At 44.5% G+C, this 21495-nt stretch overlaps 1 protein-coding gene across 6 annotated transcripts in view; it reads left to right on the forward strand.

Annotated features, from left to right (window-relative positions):
• Window positions 1-21495, forward strand: part of FAM193A (family with sequence similarity 193 member A) — a 177862-nt gene that overhangs the window by 82218 nt on the left and 74149 nt on the right. For 4 of the 6 annotated variants that reach the window (XM_082609591.1, XM_082609593.1, XM_082609595.1 and 1 more), the window contains 2 exons: window positions 18190-18335; window positions 18673-18840. In XM_082609591.1, the coding sequence (XP_082465717.1) occupies window positions 18190-18335; window positions 18673-18840 (314 nt within the window). The remainder of the gene's footprint in view (window positions 1-18189; window positions 18336-18672; window positions 18841-21495) is intronic. The other 2 variants (XM_082609592.1, XM_082609594.1) reach the window with 1 other exon arrangement.

Raw genomic sequence — 21495 nt, forward strand, 5'->3', positions numbered from 1 at the left:
TAATGGCTTTTTCAGGTAACTGTGGATATTCTTTGATACCACACCAAACCATGACAGGTAATAGTTTCCTAATGGTTAGCTGTAATGTACAATCTGAAATGATATCAAAGAATTTTTCCTACACTGTTAAATTGAAATCCATTGTCTATCTTGCACTCTCAACGAACCTCTTACCCACACATGTTTTTGCAACACCACGCGTTGGTCATTTGTAAAATAGCAGTTTACTGAGTAAGAGAGGTCTTTGAGATAGTGACACCTTTCATTATTCAGGTTGTTTTTTTTTTTAAGTCACGTTTGTCACTATCACCACAGATCTCATCAGAAAGGTCTCTAAATGTGGATAAGCGTTCAAGTCCACAGTGATGGATACAAGTTTTCGAAACTTCCAATTTTTGCTTGAAAGCTCAGATTTTATGATTGGCCACAAGTAGTATCAGCTGTTTTCCTTGAAGGGACAGGCTTATTTCATTCATTTTTGAGAAGATGTCTGACAGTATCCAAGTCTGAATAAGCATAGATTGGTCTGTCAGGCATTCTTTCAAGTAAAATTGATGTTTCATGGACAGAGTGGCTCATTCAGCTCACAGTGCACAGTGCTTTTCTCTGGAACATTGCAAAAATGCTTTATGCAGACTTCCCATTTCATCACATTGAATATTCAAAAGCCATGTGCTTAAAGGTTGAGATTTAATACAATTAATGATTTTGAAGCATCTAGGACACTCTTAAGTGGCACTGGCCTTTTTTTAACTAAGCACGTGGTGGTGAAGAACACAGTGGCTACTAAGTCTACTTTGCTGCGTATATTGTCATAATTACTGTAGCTCTGTAACAAATGTATTCAGAGAGAAAGCCCTCTTACCTTGTACTCATCAAAAATGTCTTGGTTATTCTTGGTTCCTTACATTTCTGTATAAATGATAATTATCAATTCCCCCCCCCAAAAAAACAACAACAACAACCCTGTTGAGATTTGACCAGGATTGCACTGACTGTAAGTAAGTAGGAGAAGAATTAACTTCTTTTGAATACTGAGTTTTCTAATCCCGTAAGAATGGGGTCTTTCTGCATTTATAAGTGTTTCATATTTTTCTGTATTATGCCATTGCACCTTTTATTTATTTGTTTATTTGGCTACACCAGGTCTTAGTTGCCACCTGCAGGATCTTCTTTGCGGCATGTGGGATCTAGTTCCCCAACCAGGGATCAAACCCAGGCCCCCTGCATTGGGAGCGTGGAGTCCTAGCTACTGGACCACCAGGGAGGTCCCCATTGCACCTTTTTAAAAAAAGCATTTACCCATAGATACTTTTATTTATACTATTTATTTATTTATTTTAAATTTATTTATTATCTTATATTTATTTTTGGTTGCGTTGGGTCTTCATTGCTGTGTGCGGGCTTTCTCTAGCTGCAGTGAGCGGGGGCAACTCTTCATTGCGGTGCGCGGGCTTCTCATTGTAGTGGCTTCTCTTGTTGCAGAGCACAAGCTCTAGGCAGTCTTCAGTAGTTGTGACACGTGGGCTCAGTAGTTGTGGCTCATGGGCTCTAGAGCGCAGGCTCAATAGTTGTGGCGTACGGGCTTAGTTGCTCCGCGGCATGTGGGATCTTCCCGGACCAGGGCTCGAACCCATGTCTCCTGCATTAGCAGGCGGATTATTAACCACTGTGCCACCAGGGAAGTCCCTTATTTATAGTATTTAAATGATATCTTTTAATTTTTCTTCCTCTAACTTTATTGGTGTAGATGTAATTGACTTCTCTTTTTAAGTTGTTAATGGGACATTGCTAGACACCCCCCATCTGAATATACGTTAAACAGGTCTTTTGACTTTACTTCTGTCAAGTGGAATCCCAAATTTTTTTCAAGATCTGCAATTTTAGGTTACAGGCTGTTTGTCTCAGATGTCCTTTGCTGGTCATTCATGCAACAGTCATTAAAACAGGCGACTTTTGGGGCCTACTGTATAGCACAGGGAACTACATTCAATATCTTGTAATAACCTATAATGGAAAAGAATCTGAAAAGGAATATATGTGTGTGTGTGTGTGTGTGTGTGTGTGTGTAAGTGAATCACTTTGCTGTACACCTGAAACTAACATAACATCGTAAATCAACTATATACTTCAATTTAAAAAACAAACAAACAGATGGCTTTTACTCCTCTTCTCAACATTGGTCCCTGGTACGATACCCAAGTCAGTGGGTTGAGGGAGGGGTGGGATCCTGAGGAGGAGTTCTAGAGAACACCTGACAGTGGAGGTGGAGATGACTGAGCAGCAGACGGTGGAGAAGTAGAACGAAAAGCAAGAGAGTGTGACAAGCAGAAGGTCATCGTCGTTGGGTCTGGAGTTAGTTTTTTTTTACCCTACCTGAAGGTAATAAGCTGGCTTGTTCCTGTTTCATGGGTGCTGGCAGAAGACTCGAGAATCCTGAGTCAGAGACAAAGGACTTTGTTACTCAGCACAGCAGAAACATCCCGAATGCACATGAACATTTGGGTTCTCCTCACCCTCTCCCCTCCCCAAGGCCCTCATCAGTGCAGGGGGTACAGTGGGTTTGTGTCACAGCTCAGGAGCACTTGCTGGGGAGGGTGGAGTGCGGGCAGGGATCTGGCCCTTTTATTGTAAGCAGTAAGCAAGCCTGCCCTTTGTCTCAAGGTCCTCAGCTGCATAAAAGCCCTGAGAAGTGGCCTGTGGGGAGTGGGCAGGGGAGACAGAGCCTTGTAGCTTTGGTACCTCAGCAGGACAAGGAGAGCCTGGGATGCCCCTGGAGGACACTCTGCCAGCAGGCCTGACAGACACTGAGAAAAGTTAGCTGAGAGAAGACACAGAGTGTTGGTGTGGCAGCAGAGAAGTGGTATATGACCTTTGATAGGCCTGTGTTCAGTTGGAGCACAAGCCCGGCTGAACTGTGTGAAGAACAACTCAGTGGAGAGGAAGCTGAGAAAGTCCAGTTAAGGGGCTGATCTTTCAGATGCTTGACTGTGAGGGGAGGAGAGGACAGACCCAGCTGGAGGAGGGACTTGGAAATGTTGAAATAATGAAGAAAAGAACTGGTAGTGGGGAGAGGTTTTTCCTCCCATTTAAATTTTATTTTTTTACTATGTGATATTTGATATATATATGAATTATGTCTACAGTATACATGTTATGAGGGATGATAAAGTGAACGCCAGTCAACATTAAAAATCAGGCCATCCCTAACACCTGTGTGCCTGTGTGCTCTTCCCTTCTCCATCTTTGTTCCTCCCCTGCCAAGGTAAACACTTTCGTTTTGTATTGATCATTCCCTTACTTTCTTAAACCCTTTAAAAAAGTTACACTGGGCTTCCCTGGTGGCGCAGTGGTTGAGATTCTGCCTGCCGATGCAGGGGACATGGGTTCGTGCCCCGGTCTGGGAAGATCCCACATGCCGCGGAGCGGCTGGGCCCGTGAGCCATGGCCGCTGAGCCTGCGTGTCCGGAGCCTGTGCTCCACAACGGGAGAGGCCACACAGTGAGAGGCCCAAATACCACAAAAAAAAAAAAAAAAAAAAAAAAAAAAAAGTTACACTGCCTATATGTGTATCTCTAAATAATAAATTATTTATTTTTGTTTGTTTTTGACCTTTATGAAAGTGGTGTGTGCTTATGCTGTCTTCTCTGTTTATAAGATTCCTCATGCTGTCTGGGTAGCTGCAGTTTGTTCATTTTCCCTAATATAATTCATTCATTTTTCACACAATACAATTCACATATAATCCAATATGTTGCTATACTGTAATTTATTCATCAATAATTTTGTTGAATAGTGGAGAAAAGACAGTCTTTTCAATAAATTGTTCTGAGATAATTGGATATTCGCATGTGAAAGAATGAAACTTGACCCATATCTTAGACCACTCAAAAACATTAACTCAAAATGGATTACACACTTATATGTAAGACCTGAAACCATGAAACTCCTAGGACTAAAGCTCCTTGACATGGGTCTTAGTAGTGACCTTTTGGATTTGACACCTAAAGCACAAGCAACAAATTAAAAAGCTTCTGACAGCAAAAGAAACCATCAACAAAGTGAAAAGGAAGATCTACAGAATGGGAAAAAATATTTGCAAACCATATATATATCTGTTAAGGGGATAATATCCAAAATATTTCAAGAGCTGTATACAACTCAGCAGCAAAAAACCAAATAAGCCAGGTGAAAAATGGGCAAAGGACCCATAGACATTTCTCTAAATAATATATATGAAAGGCCAACAGGTACATGAAAAGATGTTCAACATCACTTGTCGTTAGGAAAATGCAAATCAGAACCACAGTGCAATATCATCTCAGGCCTATTAGAAAGGCCGTATCATCAGCAAGACAGGAGATGACAAATGCTGGCGTGAATGTGGAGAAAAGCAACCCTTGTGCACTGTTGGTGGGATTGTAAAATGGTGGAGCCATGGTGGAGAACAGTATGGAGGATCCTCAAAAAGTTAAAAATAGAATTATCATATGCACCAGCAGTTCCACTTCTGGGAATATATACAAAGGAAATGAAATACTAACTAGAAAAGGTACCTGCAACACCATGTTCCTAACAGCATTATGTACAATAGCCAAGACATGGAAACAATCTAAGTATTCATTGTTGGATGGATGGATAAAGAAGATGTGGGTGTGTGTGTGTGTGTGTTTGTATACACACACACATATAAAAACAATGGAATGTTATTTGGCCATAAAAAATGAGGAAGCCTTCCCATTAGGACAACATGGATAGTATAGACATGGACTTTGAAGGCATTATGCTTAGTGAAGTAAGTCAGACAGAGAAAGACAGATACTGTATGATCTCACGTATATGTGAAATCTAAAAACAAAAAAAACAAACCCAAAGCCAGACTTGGAGAAAAAGAAATCGGACTTGTGGTTACCAAAGGCAGAGGGTGACAGAATGGGGAATTGAAGAAGGTGGTCAACAGGTGCAAACTTCCAGTTTCAAGATAAGCATGTCCCCAGGATGTGATGTACAACATGGTGACTGTAGCCGACGGTGCTGTATGATTCATAGGAAGGTTGCTGAGAGAGTGAATGCTAACAGCTCTCATCACAAGGAAGAAGGTTGTCCTGTATCTGTATGAGAAGATGGGTGTTAGCTGAACCCATTGTGGTAATCATTTCACAATATAGGTAAATCAAACCATCATGCTATGTGCCTTAAACTTTACAGTGATGTGCATCAATTATTTTTCCATAAATCTGGGGGAAAAAGCCCAGTATCGAAAACAAAATGCCCATTAAAAAAATACTAAAACAAATTTTGTTGGAAGATACAGAATTGTTTTCTGGTTTTTGCAGTTATTTAAAAAAAATGCTGTTGGGCATCTATATATCCATCTCTTGGTACTCGTTTGTAAGAGTTTTGTTAGGGTGTGTTTCAGTTGGGATTCTCCAGAGAAACAACCAACAGGAGGTGGATGGATGGATGGATGGATGGGGAAAAGAAAAGAAGAGGAGGTTTATTATAGGGACTGGCTCAAGTGGTTATGGAGGCCAGAAGTCTCACTATGCACATTCTGCAAACCAGAGAACCGGAAGTGCTGGTGTCCGAGGGCAGAAGATGGACATCTCTCTGCCTTTTTATTCCGTTCAGACCCTCGGAGGAATGGACGATATCCATCTTCACTGGGGAGGGCCGTCTTCTGTATTCAGTCTGCCCATTCCAGTGCTGATCTCTTCGGAGACACCTCACAAACACTCCCAGAAATGATGTTTTACCAGCTCTCCGGGCATCCCTGAGCCCAGTCAAGTTGACACACAAAATCAGTCATCACAGAGTGTTTATCTGTGGAGTAGAGTTGCTGGGTTGCAGGTAATTCAGACATTCGTAAGGCAGTCCCAGCTTCTGGAGGGAGCGCCAACAGCACTTGAGCCCCGGTCGCCTGTGTTCTCACCTAGGCTTGGCATCAGGGAGGCAGAGCTTGAGGCTGGAGTGAGGGAGCAGTAAGGTAGATAGACGGTGGCCCTCATGAGGTCCCACTAAGACAGGAGAGCCAGTATCTGTTTCTAGAAGAGACAGATTTACAGGCAAGCCTGTAGAGGATGCAAGTAAGATCGGGTGAGGAGTGTAGAAGTTGAGAAAATTGCTGCCAGAATTTTTTTATAAACTTGTTTTTGAGAGTGAGAGTGGATTGAGGGGACTGGGAAGGAGCAAGGGAGTGGGTAAGGTTTCAGTGAGAACAGTAAGCTGGCAGGGCATCCGGGTTGCTGGACAGCCTGAGGTGCTTGTTGAAGGTGGAGACATCACTGAGCAGTGGCCCCGACCTGCCCATTGGCAAGAACCTTCCCCCTCAGCAGCATCCAGTGTTGGAGAGAGAGAGCCAGGCAGGACAGCTTGGCTGAACAGGCCCAGCAGAGGCCTGGCCCCAGGGTAACTGAGAGCAGAGTCGCTTACCCTTTACCGCTGGCATGCACCTCAGCCCTTCCGACCTGCCGGCACCCCCTAACCCCACCCCGAATTTCTACTGCAACTCCTTTGCCCTGGTTCCTGTCTCACCCATCTCAGGGTGTCTACACAGGCCTGGCACAGAGCAGGTACCTGGGAATGATTTTTGACTGAAGGACCGAGCCTGCCTTTGATTTGTATCCACAGATAATGTTTCAGGATTTAAGAATGTTTACAGTATACATCCTGTACAGTAGAGTTCACACCTTGTTGGGGCTGTGGACGTGTGTTCCTGATCTGTGAATTCTCTGACGGTTTGTATTCTGATAACGGGGGAGGGCCCGCTCAGATCATGTGGAGGGCTTTGCCCCTGACTTCTGTGGGCCTGGGTGCACTGCTTTTCAGGGTTACTGAGGCAGCAGCAGAAGTTGTCTTGATGTGCACATTCTATGCTGAAGCCAAGCAGAGACCCATCAAAGGTGTGACCCGCTCTGTGCAGGAGAAATTCAGACAGGCAGAGGTGGGATGGTTGAGACGTTGTGCAGAGACCCCCGGGGTGCAGGCCTGACTCAGGAGAGCCTGCCTGCACTTGTTGTTAGAACCAGGCTGTGTTGAATTTAGCAACTTGGTTTCAACGAGTCATCCTTTTTTTTTTTTTTTTTTTTTTATTCTTTTTTGGCCCTGCTCTGAGGCTTGTGGGATCTTAATTTCCCCGACCAGGGATTGAACCAGCTCTCAGCAGTGAGAGTGCCGAGTCCTAACCATTGGACCACCGCCAGGGAATTCCCCCATCTGTGTCTTTAAAATAATGTTAATTTGAATTTGAATGATTTTCAGGGGTTTTTGTATTTAAGTTGTAGACCAGCTTGGTTTTTTATAGTTGTAAAAAGGCCTTAAAAACATAAATTATGTTGCATTTTACATTTGTGTTTGTTTAAGTAACAAAAACAGTTTTAAGTCTGGTGTGGGGGAGTGGGAGATGGTACTCTGGAGAATTATTTTTTCTTTTATTTATTTATTTGTTTGTTTGTTTATTTATGGCTGCGTTGGGTCTTCGTTGCTGTGCGCGGGCTTTCTCTAGTTGCAGCAAGCGGGGGCTACTCTTCATTGCGGTGTGTGGGCTTCCCATTGGGGTGGCTTCCCTTGTTGCGGAGCACGGGCTCTAGGCACGCGAGCTCAGTAGTTGTGGCTCGTGGACTCTAGAGTGCAGGCTCAGTAGTTGTGGCACACGGGCTTAGTTGCTCTATGGCATGTGGGATATTCTCGGACCAGGGATCGAACTCCTGTCCCCTGCATTGGGAGGTGGATTATTAACCACTGTTTCACCAGGGAAGTCCCTATTTTTTCTTGAAAGGGGCCTGTGTAGCCCTCAGGCATCCTGCCACAAGGATGACTACTTAGCAAATTAATATTCTCCTTTTCTGTTTTCAAGGTTGACTGATGTATAAAGGCTCTGTTTTGGTTGTGGACGTTAGCATTTGTGTCTGTGTTCATATATATATTGTTAAAATGTGAGTCTTGCATTTTACACTAAGGAGCCAGGTTCTCTTAATAGTTACCATGACCACAGTTCTAATCAAAGGCATATAGTTCCAATTTAAACCAACCATTTAAGAGTTTGCTAACAGTCGTCCTTATCTCGAATGTTTGCTCTGTTGAGTCTTGGTTCATAATGCAAACATATAAAATTCCTTTGTAATGAACCTCATGGAAGTGGTTGTGCTAATAAAATGTGTCACTGCTACCATGATTGTCAGATCGAGAGGGCAGAACTTGAGTCAGCCTCACAGAAAGATAATCTGAATGGTAGTCTTTGGCTTTTTTAGCTTAGTATAATGCTTTTAAGTCTTATCCATGTTCTTGCATGTATCAGTAGTTAATTATTTCTGAGTAGTATTCTGCTGTGTGGATGAACCATACAGTGGTGTTTCCTCGTTTGGGCTATCATGAATAAAGCTGCTGGTAACATGTGAGTACAAGTCTTTGTTTGGACAGAGTTCATTTCTCTTTGATAAATACCTAGGGGTGGAATTGCTAGGTTGTGGGTAAGTGTATGACTAACATTATAAGGACCTCTCATGCTATTTTCCAAAATGCTTATACTGTTTCCCAGCCGTGTATGAGAGTTCTCCTTTCTATCTCCATCCTCACCAAGGTTGGATATTGATAGTCTTTAATTATGGCCAGTCTAATAATGGCTTCTAGTGTTATCTCATTATGGTTTTAAATTGCATTTTCTTAATGACTTGTTGAGCATCTTTTCACGTGCTTATTTTCTGTCTCTTTGGTGAAGTGACTGTTCAAACCTTTTGCATATTTTATTTTATTTATTTATTTTTTTGCGGTACGCGGGCCTCTCACCGTTGGGGCCCCTCCCGTTGCAGAGCACAGGCTCAGTGGCCATGGCTCACGGGCCCAGCCGCTCCGCGGCATGTGGGATCTTCCCGGACCAGGGCATGAATCCGCGTCCCCTGCATCGGCAGGCAGACTCTCAACCACTGCGCCACCAGGGAAGCCCCTTTTGCATATTTTTAATTGGGTGGTTTATCTTACTATTGAGTTGCCAGAAATCTTTATATATTCTGAATACAAGCCTTTTATCAGGTATGTTTCTCAGATATTTTCTCCCAGTGTGGTTTGCCTTTTTATTACATAACACTGTTGTTGTTGTTGTTTTGCGGTACGCGGGCCTCTCACTGTTGTGGCCTCTCCCATTGCAGAGCACAGGCTCCGGACGCGCAGGCTCAGCGGCCATGGCTCACGGGCCCAGCCGCTCCGCGGCATGTGGGATCTTCCCGGACCGGGGCACGAACCTGTGTCCCCTACATCGGCAGGCGGACTCTCAACCACTGCGCCACCAGGGAAACCCTGTTGTTGTTTTTAATATTTATTTATTCATTTATTTTAGCTGCACTGGGTCTTAGTTGTGGCACGCGGAATCTTTGTTGTGGCATGCGGGATCCTTCAGTTGCGGCATGCGGGCTTCTTAGTTGCTGCATGCATGCAGGATCTCATTCCCTGACCAAGGATCGAACCCAGACCCCCTGCATTGGGAACGCGGAGTCTTACCCACTGGACCACCAGGGAAGTCCCAATAACACTGTTTTTTGAACATCAAAAAATTTTAATTTTGGTCAAGTCCAGTTCATCAGTTTTTAAATGATTTGAGCTTTTTGTGTTCTGTATAAGAAATCTTTGCTACCCAAAGTTAATAAAGATTTTTTTGCCCTGTGTTTTTTTCTAGATGTCTTATAGTTTGAGCTTCTACATTTGATTCTTGATCCATTTTGAGTGAAGTTTTGTATCTTTTGTGAAGTAAGGGTTAAGGTTCATCCTTGTATATGGACATCCAGTTGTTCAAGAACTATTGTTGAAAATGCTATTTTTCCTCATTGAAATACCTTGGCATCTTTGTCAAAAATCAGTTGATGCTGTATGTGTGGGTCTACTTCTGGACTTCCACTCTACATATATACCCATGCTTTTGCCAGTACCATACTGTCCTGATTCCTGAAGCTTTTTATAGTAAGTTATGAAATTAAGTAGTAAAGATCCTCAAACTTTGTTCTTCTTAAAAAGTGTTTGGCTGTTCTAGGTCCTTTGCATTCCCATATAAAGTTTAGAATCATCTTGCCAGTTTCTACAGAAAAACCCACTGAGATTTTAACTGGCACTATGTTGAGTCTGTAGACCAATTGGGGGAGAAATGACATCAAAGTAATATTGAGTCTCCCAGTCCATGAACATGATATGACTTTTCATTTATTTAGTTTTTAAGTTTATTCTTAGAGTAGTTTTGTAGTCTTCAATATGTAGGCTTTACACACAGTATATCGAAACATTTCCAAAGCATTTCATCTTTTTCTTGCTATTTTAAATGGTACTTCTAAAAAATTTCAGTGTCCAATCATTTATTGCTAGTCTATAGAAGTGTAACTGTTTTTTTGTATATTGACCTTATATCCTGTGAGGATTCATTTATTTTTAAAATTATTTATTTATTTTTTGACTGCATTGGGTCTTAGTTGCGGCACACGAGATCTTTTGTTGCGGCACGTGGGCTTCTCTCTAGTTGTGGCACACGGGCTCCAGAGCGCGTGGGCTCTGTAGTCATGGCGCACGGGCTTAGTTGCAGAGTTGTAGTTTGTGGCACGTGGGCTGTCTAGTTGTGGTGCGTGGGCTCAGTAGTTGGTGGCGCCTGGGCTTAGTTGCCCCGCGGCATGTGGGATCTTAGTTCTCCAACCAGGGATTGAACTTGTGTCCCCTGCATTGGAAGGTGGATTCTTAACCACTGGACTACCAGGGAAGTCCCAATATTCATTTATTAATTCTAGTGGTCTTTTGGTAGACTCTGTAGGATTTTCTACATAGTTGATCACATCATCTAAAAATAATGTGTTTTTTCATTTCCAATCTGTATGTCTTTTTTCTTCTTCTTCTTCTTCTTTATTCTGTTGGCTGGAGCCATCAGTATGATGTTGAATAGAAGTGGTGTGAGCAGACATCCTTCCCTGTTCTCAGTGTTAAGGGGAAAGCATTTAGTTTTTCACCATTAAGTATAGGAGTAGAATCTTGTAGATCAGGTTGAAGAAGTTTACTTCTGTTTTTAGTTTGCTGAGAGTTATCATGAATGGATATTTAATTTTGACAAATTCTCTTCCTACATCTATTAAGGTGATCATAGAGCTTTTGTTTTTTAGTTTGTTAACAAAATTAATTATGGTGATTTTTGAAATGTTGAATGAACCTTGCATTCCTGGGATAATCCACACTTGGTTATGGTGTATTATCTTTTTTATAGATTGCTGTATTGGATTTGCTAATGTTTTTCTAAAGATTATTGCATCTGTGTTCATGAAGGATATTAGTCTCTAAGTTTCTTGTCTGACAATATCTTTATGTGGTTTTGGTGTCAGGGTAATATTTGCCTTTTAGAATGAGCTGGGAAGTGTTCTCTCTTCTTTAATTTTCTGGAAAAGTTTGCGTAGAATTGGTATTATTTCTGCCTTAAATGTTTGGTAGAATTCATCAGTGAAGTTATCTTGACCTAGAATTGGCATTATTGGGAAGGTTTTGAACTGTGAGTCCAATTTAGTTAGTAAAGATAGTCTTTCTTCATGAGTGAGCTTTGTTAATTTTTGTCTTTAAAGAAATTTGCATAATCATTTCACAGTATATGCAAGTCAAGTCGTTTTGCTGTACATTTTAAACATATACAGTGACATATGTCAATTGTATCTCAGTAAAACTGGGGGGAAAAAGAAATTCGCCCTTTTTATGTCAAATATATTGGTATGAAGTTGTTCAGAATATTCCCTTGTTATTTTTTAATTTTTCACAGGATCTGTAGTGATGGTGGGCCCTCCCTTTCATTCCTGATACCTGTTGTTTGGGTTTTGTTTTTGTCTCTTTTTCTCCCTGATAGCCTGGCTAGAGGTTTATCATTTTTATTGATCTTTTCAATAAAAGGGAAAAGAACCACATTTTGGTTTAATTGATTTTCCATTTTCTATTTTATTAATTTCTGCTCTTAGTTTTATTCTTTCTTTCTACTTTATACTTAATTTGTTATTCTTTTGGTTTCTTAAGGTAGAAGTTTACATCATTGATTTGAGACCTTTCTTCTTTTCTGATATGTGTTTTATTCCCTAAAATTCTATCTAAGCATTCCTTTAGCTGCATCCCACAAATTTCGATATGTTGTGTTTTTCATTCTGTTCAAAATATTTTATACTTACTCTTAGCATGATTTATCCTTTGACCCATGGGTTATTTAGAAGTGTGTTTTTAAACTTCCTTATAATTTGGTGTGTTTTCTAGATATCTTTTTTTTAATTGAGGTATATGTATATATATATATATGTATTTTTTAATTTGGCTGTGCCACGCAGCTTGCAGGATCTCAGTTCCCCGACCAGGGATCAAACCTGGGCCCTGGCAGTGAAAGCGCTGAGTCCTAACCACTGGATCATCAGGGAGTTTCCAGATTTAAGGTATAATTGACATACAACATTCTGTTAGCTTCAGGTGTACAACATAATGATTCAGTATTTGTATATATTGCAAAATGATCACTGCAGTAAGTCTAGTTAATGTCCATCATCATACATAGTTACAAAAACAGTTTTTTGTGTGTGTGACGAGGACTTTTAAGATATACTCTCTTAGCACCTTTCAAATATGCAGTAGAGCATTATTAACAGTCACCATGCTGTACATTAGATCCTTTTGACTTTATTTTATAAATGGAAGTTTGTACCTTTTGACCTTCTTTTTATTACTATTATCACTGTAATCAGAGAACGTACTTCATATGATTGAATTTTTTTTAACGTGTTGACATTTGTTTTATGTTCAGTCTTGGTTAATGTTCCGTGTGCACTTGAAAGAATTTGTGTTCTGCTGTTGTTGGGAAGAGTGTACTGTGAGTGTTAGTGAGATCAGATTGGTTGACGGTGGTGGTCACGTTGACACCCTTTCTGATGTTTCCATCTAGTCCAGTTATTGAAAGGAGTGTTGACATTTCCAGATGTAATTGTGGACTTTTACATTTATCCTTTTAATTCCTGCCTCATGTATTTTGAGCTCTGTTATTAGAGTGCTTACCCATTTAGCATTGTTATTGCTTCTTGTTGAATCAGTCTCGTTGTCATTATTTTATCATCATCATATTCATCGTCTCCTTCACTGGTGCCAGTATTCCTTCTTCTGAAGCCAACTTTTGCTGATACTAATACAGCCACCCAGCTTTTTTTGGTTAGTGTTTGCATGGAATTTGTCTCCTAACATTTATTTTCAACCTATTTGTGTCTTTGTAATCTCCTGCAGAAAACATAGTGGCTCTTGCTTTTTAATCCAATCTGACCATCTCTGCTAACAATTGGAATATTTATTTCCATTTAATGTAATTATTGATAGTTTGGATTTAAATACATGATCTTGCTTTTTTTTTTTTTCCCCTACTTTTCCCATCTGTTGTTTGCTGTTCTTTTCCTTCTTTTCTTTTGGATTAATTGAATATTTTTCTTTCTTTCTTTCTTTCTTTTTTAAAAGATTTTTTATTTTTTTATTTTTAGCTGCATCGGGTCTTAGTTGCAGCATGCAGGATCTTCGTCGAGGCACATGGGCTTCTCTCTAGTTGTGGTGTGTAGGTTTTCTCTTCTCTAGTTGTGGCGTGCAGGCTGTAGGGCGCGTGGGCTCTGTAGTTGCAGCACATGGGTTCTCTAGTGGAGGCGCGTGGGCTCAGTAGTTATGGCACGTGGGCTTAGTTGCCCCGTGACATGTGAGATCTTAATTCCCTGACCAGGGATCGAACCCGCGTCCCCTGCATTATAAGGTGCGTTCTTTACCACTGGACCACCAGGAAAGTCCCTGAATATCTTTATGACCCTGTTTTACCTCCTCTTGGCTTATTACCTGTATCACCTTGTTTCATAATTTTTAATGGTTCTAGAGTTTACAGTATATATCTTCAACTTTTCAGCCTCTACTTTCAAAGAATGTTATGTACTTAATATGTAGTGTGAGAACCTTTCAATATTGTACTCAGAGCACCACCATTTTTTGTGCTAGTGTAGTCATATATTTTTTGCATATCTCTTGTAAACTTTACCATAGATTTTATTATTTTTGCTTTAAATAGTTAACTTTTTTTTCATATCTCTGTATAGATTCTATACATATCTTAATGGCTGCAGAGTATTCCATCATTCTGATATCATAGTTTGCTTAGTCTCTCTCTTATTTTTGAAGTAGACTTGATTTACAGTGTTGTGTTAGTTTCTGGTGTACAGCCAAGGTGAGTCAGTTATACATACGTATTCTTTTTTCATATTCTTTTCCATTATGGTTTATTACAGGACATTGAATATAGTTCCCTGTGCTATGCATATAGTTCCCTGTGCTGTGCAGTAGGACCTTGTTTTTTATCTATTTTATATATAGTAGTTTGTATCCACTAATCCCAAACTCCTAATTTATCCCTCTCCCCACCCCACCCCCGCCTCTCCCAGGTTAGTTATCTTTTTAAAAGAGTTTACAAATGAGAGAGGTCTTTGGCCCACATCTTTATCATGTGTGGTCCTCTTCGTTCCTTTGTGTAGCCCAACATCTCCACTTGGGGCCATTTAACTGGAACTGCCTTTAACATTTCTTGTCGTGCAGGGAAGCTTCTGTTTGTCTGACTGAGAGCGTTTATTTTGCCCTCATTTTTAACTGTTACTTTGGTTCAGAATTCTAGGCTGTAGGTCAGGTCTTTGCTGCCCAGCCCGTTTCTGATGCGAAGTGGCGTTGTTGTTCTTCTCTTTGCTCCTGTAGACGGAAGGTGATTTCCTCTGCCTGCTTCTCAGCTGTGTACTTCTCACTGGTGTTTAGCAGTTTTGCTCTGTGTGCCTTGGTTGTTAGCTTTGGTTTATTGTGCTTGGGATTGCAGGAGCTTTTAAGATAGGTCAGTTCACAGTTTCATCAAATTTGGGAAATCTTCAATCATTTAGCCCCTTTTTTCCTGGGACACAATTACCTGTGTGTTAGACATCTTGATTTTGTCTTACAAATGCTTTGTTTTTCTCAATCCTGTTTTTCGCTGTGCTTCATTTTGGATATTTATTTTTATTACTTGTCTTCAGGTTTATTAATATTCCGCTGGGTCTAATCTGCTCTTAAGTCTATCTCATGTATTTTTTTTCTTTCAAGATATTTTTTATTTTTCATCTCCAGAAGTTCCATTTGCTTATTTTTACATCTTTGGCCTCTCACCTCATCATATTTGTTTTCCTCTACTTTCATGAACATATGGAGTTTATTCATAGTCTCTAGTTCCAGATTCTTGTCTGTTGGTTGCATCGTCTCTGTTATTTGGGGGTCTGTTTCTATTGATTGGTTTCCCTCCTGGTTATGTGTTGTATTTTCCTGCCTCTTGGCTTTGTTATTGGATGCTGGACATTGTACATTTCACATTGTTGAAGTGTTGGATTTTGTTGTATTCTTTTTTTTTTTTTTTTTTTTTTACGGTACGCAGGCTTCTCACTGTTGTGGCCTCTCCCGTTGCGGAGCACAGGCTCCGGACGTGCAGGCTCAGTGGCCATTGCTCACGGGCCAAGCCGCTCCGCGGCATGTGGGATCTTCCCGGACCGGGGCACGAACCTGTGTCCCCTGCATCGGCAGGCGGACTCTCAACCACTGCGCCACCAGGGAAGCCCTGTTGTATTCTTTTAAACTGTGTTGGACTTGGGCAGAACATAGTAACTGAAGTTAAATCTGTCTAAGACGCGCACCGTAAGGTGACACGTTTAAGGATTTACCGTATGGTCGCCACGCGCCCTGTTTTGAAAGGTCTAAAGCTTCCTCCCGTGTCAGTAGGAAAGGTTACTTTTTCAGGTTCTTGGCCGCTGCTCTGAGTCTGCCCAGGGTACCAGGCAGCATCATTGGTGCTCGTGTGCAGTGGCAGGCGGGTCAGAACGGTCCTGCTCTCACGGAACTGATCTTGTTGTGGTGAAGACAGGTCTAAAACAGGAAAACCCCAGGAATTCAGATAGCAGTTTGTGATGTCAGAGATTAGCCAGGGTGACCAAGGTCAGGAGGCAGCAGTGCACCACTGATGTGAACAGGGTCACTTGAATGTGGAGAGTGATGAGCCAGTGACAGGAGACCCGTGCCCAGACCCGAGAAGGGAGCTCTAAGGATACAGCCGTGGTGCATCCAGGGAGCAGCCACTCTGGGTCAGGGGAGGGCTCGAGGACACACTTGGAGCAGAGGGGCTGCTGGGAGGCTGAAGCAGCGGCTGGCGGGCTCGCCGGAGCAGGGGCTGCACCCGGTCCCTCGGCCTCCGAGCGGTAGGAGTGGGCCAGTGCAGCCGGAGACCCGGAGGAAGGCCTCTGCCGAAGAGGCCAGATGCCGACCACAGCAGAGGAGCAGTGTTTGCAGGGCAGAAAGTGGTGGGTTTGGAGCTGAGACGCAAGAATTGAGAACTGGTTCAACCAGCCCCCCTGAGTAGGTATCTTTTTGCTGGGGCGTGATTGATGAAGAGAATTCTTCTTTTGTCGGAAGCCATTCAAAGGCTTAGTAGATTAGTGCTCTGGGTGAAGGGAGCAAGTGCAGTGAAATAAAAGCAGACATTGGTCCTGGCCAACCTTGAAGACAGCGGGAAGACATTGAGGGTCTATTCAAATGGTGTGGGAGGGTCTTTGCAGGGATCTATATGGTCTCATTGGTACGTTAAACACCACTCTGGCTGCTGCTTGGAGACCGGACCCTTGGTATGCAAGGTGGCTGTAGCACCGGGGTATCCAGGCCTGGGGTGGGTGACAGTGGCCTCGGCTGGGCTGGACACGTGGGTGGAGTGTGGGTGCGTGGTGGGTGGAGGTAGGGCGGGCAGCCTCGCTGCTCTCGGGGAGTAGCTGCTTCCTCCACCACTGCCTCAGACCTGTCTCGTCTGACCGCCCGTTCCTGCCCCTCGCTGACTTTCCGTCAGACCCGTGGCCTCTCCAGTCCCAGTTAGAAGCAGCATTGTCTCATTTTCAGGAATGCACGTTCCATCTGCAGAAAACGCAAGTGTCTCATCCGGTTCAGAGCTTCTCCCAAGCTTCCATGAGTGACGTTGGCGTCACCCAAGGGCATGTTGCGGGGCTGGAGGGCAGCGGTGCCTGTCCTGCGGCCTTCCCCTTGCCACCCCCGCCCCCCACTCTTCCGTTCTTTGCTGGTCTCCCTGTGGTCCCCTCTGGTGCCCAGGCCCTGCGGTCCTCACACGTGGTCCTTGGCAGGTGGCTCTTGCCCATAGGAGGCCCTGTTGAGGTTTTCCTAGGCCTCAGTCGAGACCTTGCACTGGACTGACTGCTAGGGACTATGTGACACCCCCCTCCCCACTCTGCCTCTGCCCCCGTAACTCCGGGGTCTGCTCACCCAGCAGGAACGTTTTTGGGCTAGGGGGTGTTCTTTGATGATGGCGCAAGCCCTGCCCTCGGCTTGGGAGTGGCTCCCCTGCTCCCGGCCCCTCCACTGGAGGATTTTCTTGCGCTTCATCCAGCAGTGGATGGCGTGGGGCCGCAGGTGGGGGAGTTGGCACCCGGCTGAGGGCTGAGCCGGGCTTGTCTCAGGGCCTTTACACTTGACCTGACGGTGACGGGAGGAGGAACGATGCTGTCCTCCCTTCAGGAGCCTCTCCCGTGACTCGGCCCTTCTCTTCAGGCCACTGGGGTGCTGGCTGGAGCTGGCTGCCCTGCTCACGAGCCCTGGGGGACGTGCAAGCACCTTCCTGCACTGTGTGGGGGTCCTCTGCCCTAAACCTGGAGCCCGCATCCCCGAGGGACCAGGTGGTGGCTGTGCGGGTTGTGGGACCGTGTCCTTAGGCAGGGGGAGGTGAGGGGTCGTGATCTCCATGGCGGCCGCTGGGTGGCAGGGTCTGAGCCCCCCTCCTCCTGGATGTTGTGGGGCAGAGGCTCAGGTTTCTGCTGAGCGGTGTCCCCCGGGATGGTGGTTGCAGGTACCAGTTAGGGCACTGGGAGTAGACTTGCTCTTTTTTAATGTATGAAGGAGATTCATGGACCGTCCTCATGTGGTTATGATGTGACTATCAGAAGGTAGAAAAATAATCGGTTCCAGACAAAATTCTTGGGTGTCAGAGAGAAAGTTTCCTATGTAGTGTCGGTGGAAATATTTTCTTTCTGATGTGTAGGTTTTACATTTTTTCTGAAAGGCATTGTCCTGAATAGTTAGTAACGAATTTGGGCCGTGAGCATTACTCATAATGAGTCTGTTCTCTTTTCTCTAAAGCAGGGTCAAGACTTCCTCCTTCACTCCCCGCTCGGCGGCTCGCAGCCCGAGGCCGGTGGCGGGAGGCTCACCCTGGGCGCTCAGCCATTGCCCACGGCCACCCCCTCGGACACCGCGTGCGCCTGCGAGGCCTGCAGCGAGCGCAGGTACGGATATGGGGGACCCTCCGCCTGTGGGGGGTGGGGTCCTCCTTCATTGCTGCCCTTGACGACTGGTGGGAGGAGGTGCGTCCTCACAAAGGGCGGGAGCCTCCCCGAAATAGTTAGGATCTCGGGTCGATGGATGCCTCCGACTTGGAGGCTGGGGAGGCCGTCACTGCCGCTGCCAGAGGACTGGGAAGAGGAGCCAGACGCGCAGGTCCTGATTGGCCTCTGGGCCCGGCTCGACCGAGGCGGACCAGGGCACATGGGAGCCTTGACGGCCAAGGGCCCTGGGGGCTGTGCCGGGGCTGATGGCGCCGGTCCTGTGGGCGTTTGTCCCCAGGGAGATTTCGGCAGAGGCGGAGCGGGAACCTCAGCAGCTGCAGAACTACTGGTCGGAAGTGCGCTACACGGTCCGCTGCATCTACCGGCAGGCGGGCACCCCGCTGGCGGACGACCAGGACCAGTCTCTGGTGCCCGACAAGGAGGGGGTGAAGGAGCTCGTGGACAGGTGCGTGTTGCCCAGGCGTGGCCCTCCCCCACCAGCCGCCCACCCGGGCCTCCCCTCTGCTCAGGGGGACTCCCCTCTCGGGGTTGGGAGAGCTTGTCCCGCGAGCTCAGCCCCGGGCACGTGGCAGGCTTGCAGCAGACAGGCTGGGTGAACTCTCAGATTCTCATTCTGATGGAAGGCTTATTACCTTTGTAATGAAAGCGCATGGACGTACTTCTCCCCTTCCTTAGTGTTGAGGCTGACAGTAAGACTCCTTCTGGGCACTTGCTGTGCCGGGATGATGCTGAGCACTTTCTCAGGCTCTCCTGCTTTATCGCCCCACGGAGGAGGGGCAGTTATGCCACTTCGGAGATGAGAAAACCAAGGCCCCGTGAGGTCCGGTGGCGGACGGAGAGCCATTTGTCACAGGCCTGTTCACACAGGTGCTTCTCACTGGGCGGGGCTCACGGCAGGGCGCGCTTGTGCAAGCGGGGACCTTGTGCTCAGTGACAGCACAGAGTTTGAAGTGGGTGTAATTTTTATTCTTCCTTAGAGTTTGTACCATTTTTTTCCTCTTTTTAGAGATGTTCCAAGTAAAAGCAGTAAATTTGAGCGAGGCATTCCATGAACTGATTCTCATTTTGGTCCTTTTTTCACGTTTTGAATGCAGCGCCTTTGGGGTTCTGTAACCTCTTGTTCGCTGTACCGTAGAGTTCATCCTGGAGATGGGTGTGGTGACTGGCTATGGGCTGTATTAACTAGTTAGTGATTCGACCGGTGTGTCTAGGGTTTGACTACATGAAATGTCTCTAGGTGGTGTGTGCCTTTTTTAGAAGTTAGGTTTCCTAGTGAATATAGGAAAGTATATATAACTTGCATGTCACACTTGCAGCTTCACAGCTTGTGAATGCTTAGGAAGAGACCAAAATAAAATAAGAGACAATTGAAAGGCAATGCTCAGTAAATAATTGTTCAGATGGGATGTTATGGCAGAGAGGTTTGGGAAACAGCAGTATTCTAGTAATGAAACATACCATTAAGAATGGAAAAATTCCACGTCCCCATTTGAGGTCTGGGTATATATATGTCGTGTGTTTTTCACATGTTTTACATGTACTACTTTTTCCTAGTCTCCATGTCTAAGGACCCTTCTCTAAATGCCAGTACACACCAGGAAGGGCTGTCTGTAAAGCCTGTGTCTAGGACTTGTACAGCTGGTGGCGATTCTCCTTTGCCCCTTTCCGTGGCCCTCGGCATCCTGCTGCTCTGCCTCCCTCCCCGCCCCGCCCCTCATTTTCGCACCTCATCACTGCGTTCAGCCACACTGGCCCTCGTGCTGTCCTCCACACACCTGCTGGTTTCTGCTCTTTGCTCGGTCTGGAATGTTCTTCCTTGCTCAGGGTTTTTTTTCCTCCCTTCCATCCTTCACTTTAGACTTCAGAGTCATCATCTCAAAGAGACCACCTGACCTAAACTCCAAGGGGCCTCCCCCATCATTCTTTATCAACCCTTCCCTTCTTTTTTATCGTGTTACTGCCACTACCTGGAATTACACTCTGTATGTGCATGTGCTCTGAGCATCCAGCGGCCTGAGAGTTTGTTTTCCTGGCATCTTCCTGCTGTGGGTTTGACACAGCCACCTGGGCCAGTGCTTGCTGAACGCACGGCTCGGTGAGCTTCCACAGCGTCTTCATCTTCCTGCCCCTTGGCCATAGCACTTTTTAAAAGTCTACTTGCAAAAGTACCATGTGGTCAGGTCATTAAATGTATAAGATACAGAAATGGACAAAGAAATAAAATGCAACACATATCTAATTCCAGCAGGCGAAGAGAACCAAGAAGGAGGCATCCAGTCTCCTTGTAAGTTCGATTGTCCCTGTGTCATTTTGAGTCTTCTGTGACTTTCCTTTAAGAGATGAAATACATTCTGTTTCAGAGAACAGTTGCTGTACTAGTAATTAAAATTATGATTGTCATGCTAAGCTAAAAAATTAATACACAGTGGGAGTCCCATCAGTTCTTACTGTTTCTCTGGCCACGTTTTTTTGTAAGGCTACACAAGTTCCATTTTCACTCGGCTCTTGTCTTTTACAACCTAGGTAGTGTGGTGACTTAAAAGTGGAATAGGTGACAACTTACCGTCTTCTCTTTTGACCCAGCGTGATGCCCAGAGGTGAAAGGATTCATTATCCAAATCCAGGAACTACAGCTTAATGTATTTTACAGCCTGTGTGCTGAAGTCACGGTGGTTCCTCCTGGTGACGGGCTCTAGACGGGTATTGTAGTTGTCGCTTCAGCGGTTGTAGGTTTCCATCTGGAGGCTCCTCAGAAGTGCACAACTGAAGCGAGTGGTCAGTTTAGACATAGTCATGCCAGTTACTATAGAACAAGTTTGTGAAAGTTGATGATCTCCAAGTTAGGGAAGAAATTCATGAAAATGATCATTGCTGTGTGGCCTGATTGGGGCATGTATCGATTTGTTGTCTCTGATCTTCAGCTTACACATTTTATCTTATCGCTTTTATTTTTTTTTTTGGTGGGATGATTTAAAAGGAGATATACTGTCTGTAAAGTTTCTTCTGATTATGAAAATAGTAGAAGAGGCGAGGCCCATTTGGATCAGATACTGAATTCCTAGGAAGAAGAAAGAGCAGCCCGCTCCCGTGCTGCAGCCCA

The sequence above is a fragment of the Mesoplodon mirus genome, assembly GCF_964341445.2.
Source record: "Mesoplodon mirus genome assembly, chromosome: 2".
Lineage (NCBI taxonomy): Eukaryota > Metazoa > Chordata > Mammalia > Artiodactyla > Ziphiidae > Mesoplodon > Mesoplodon mirus.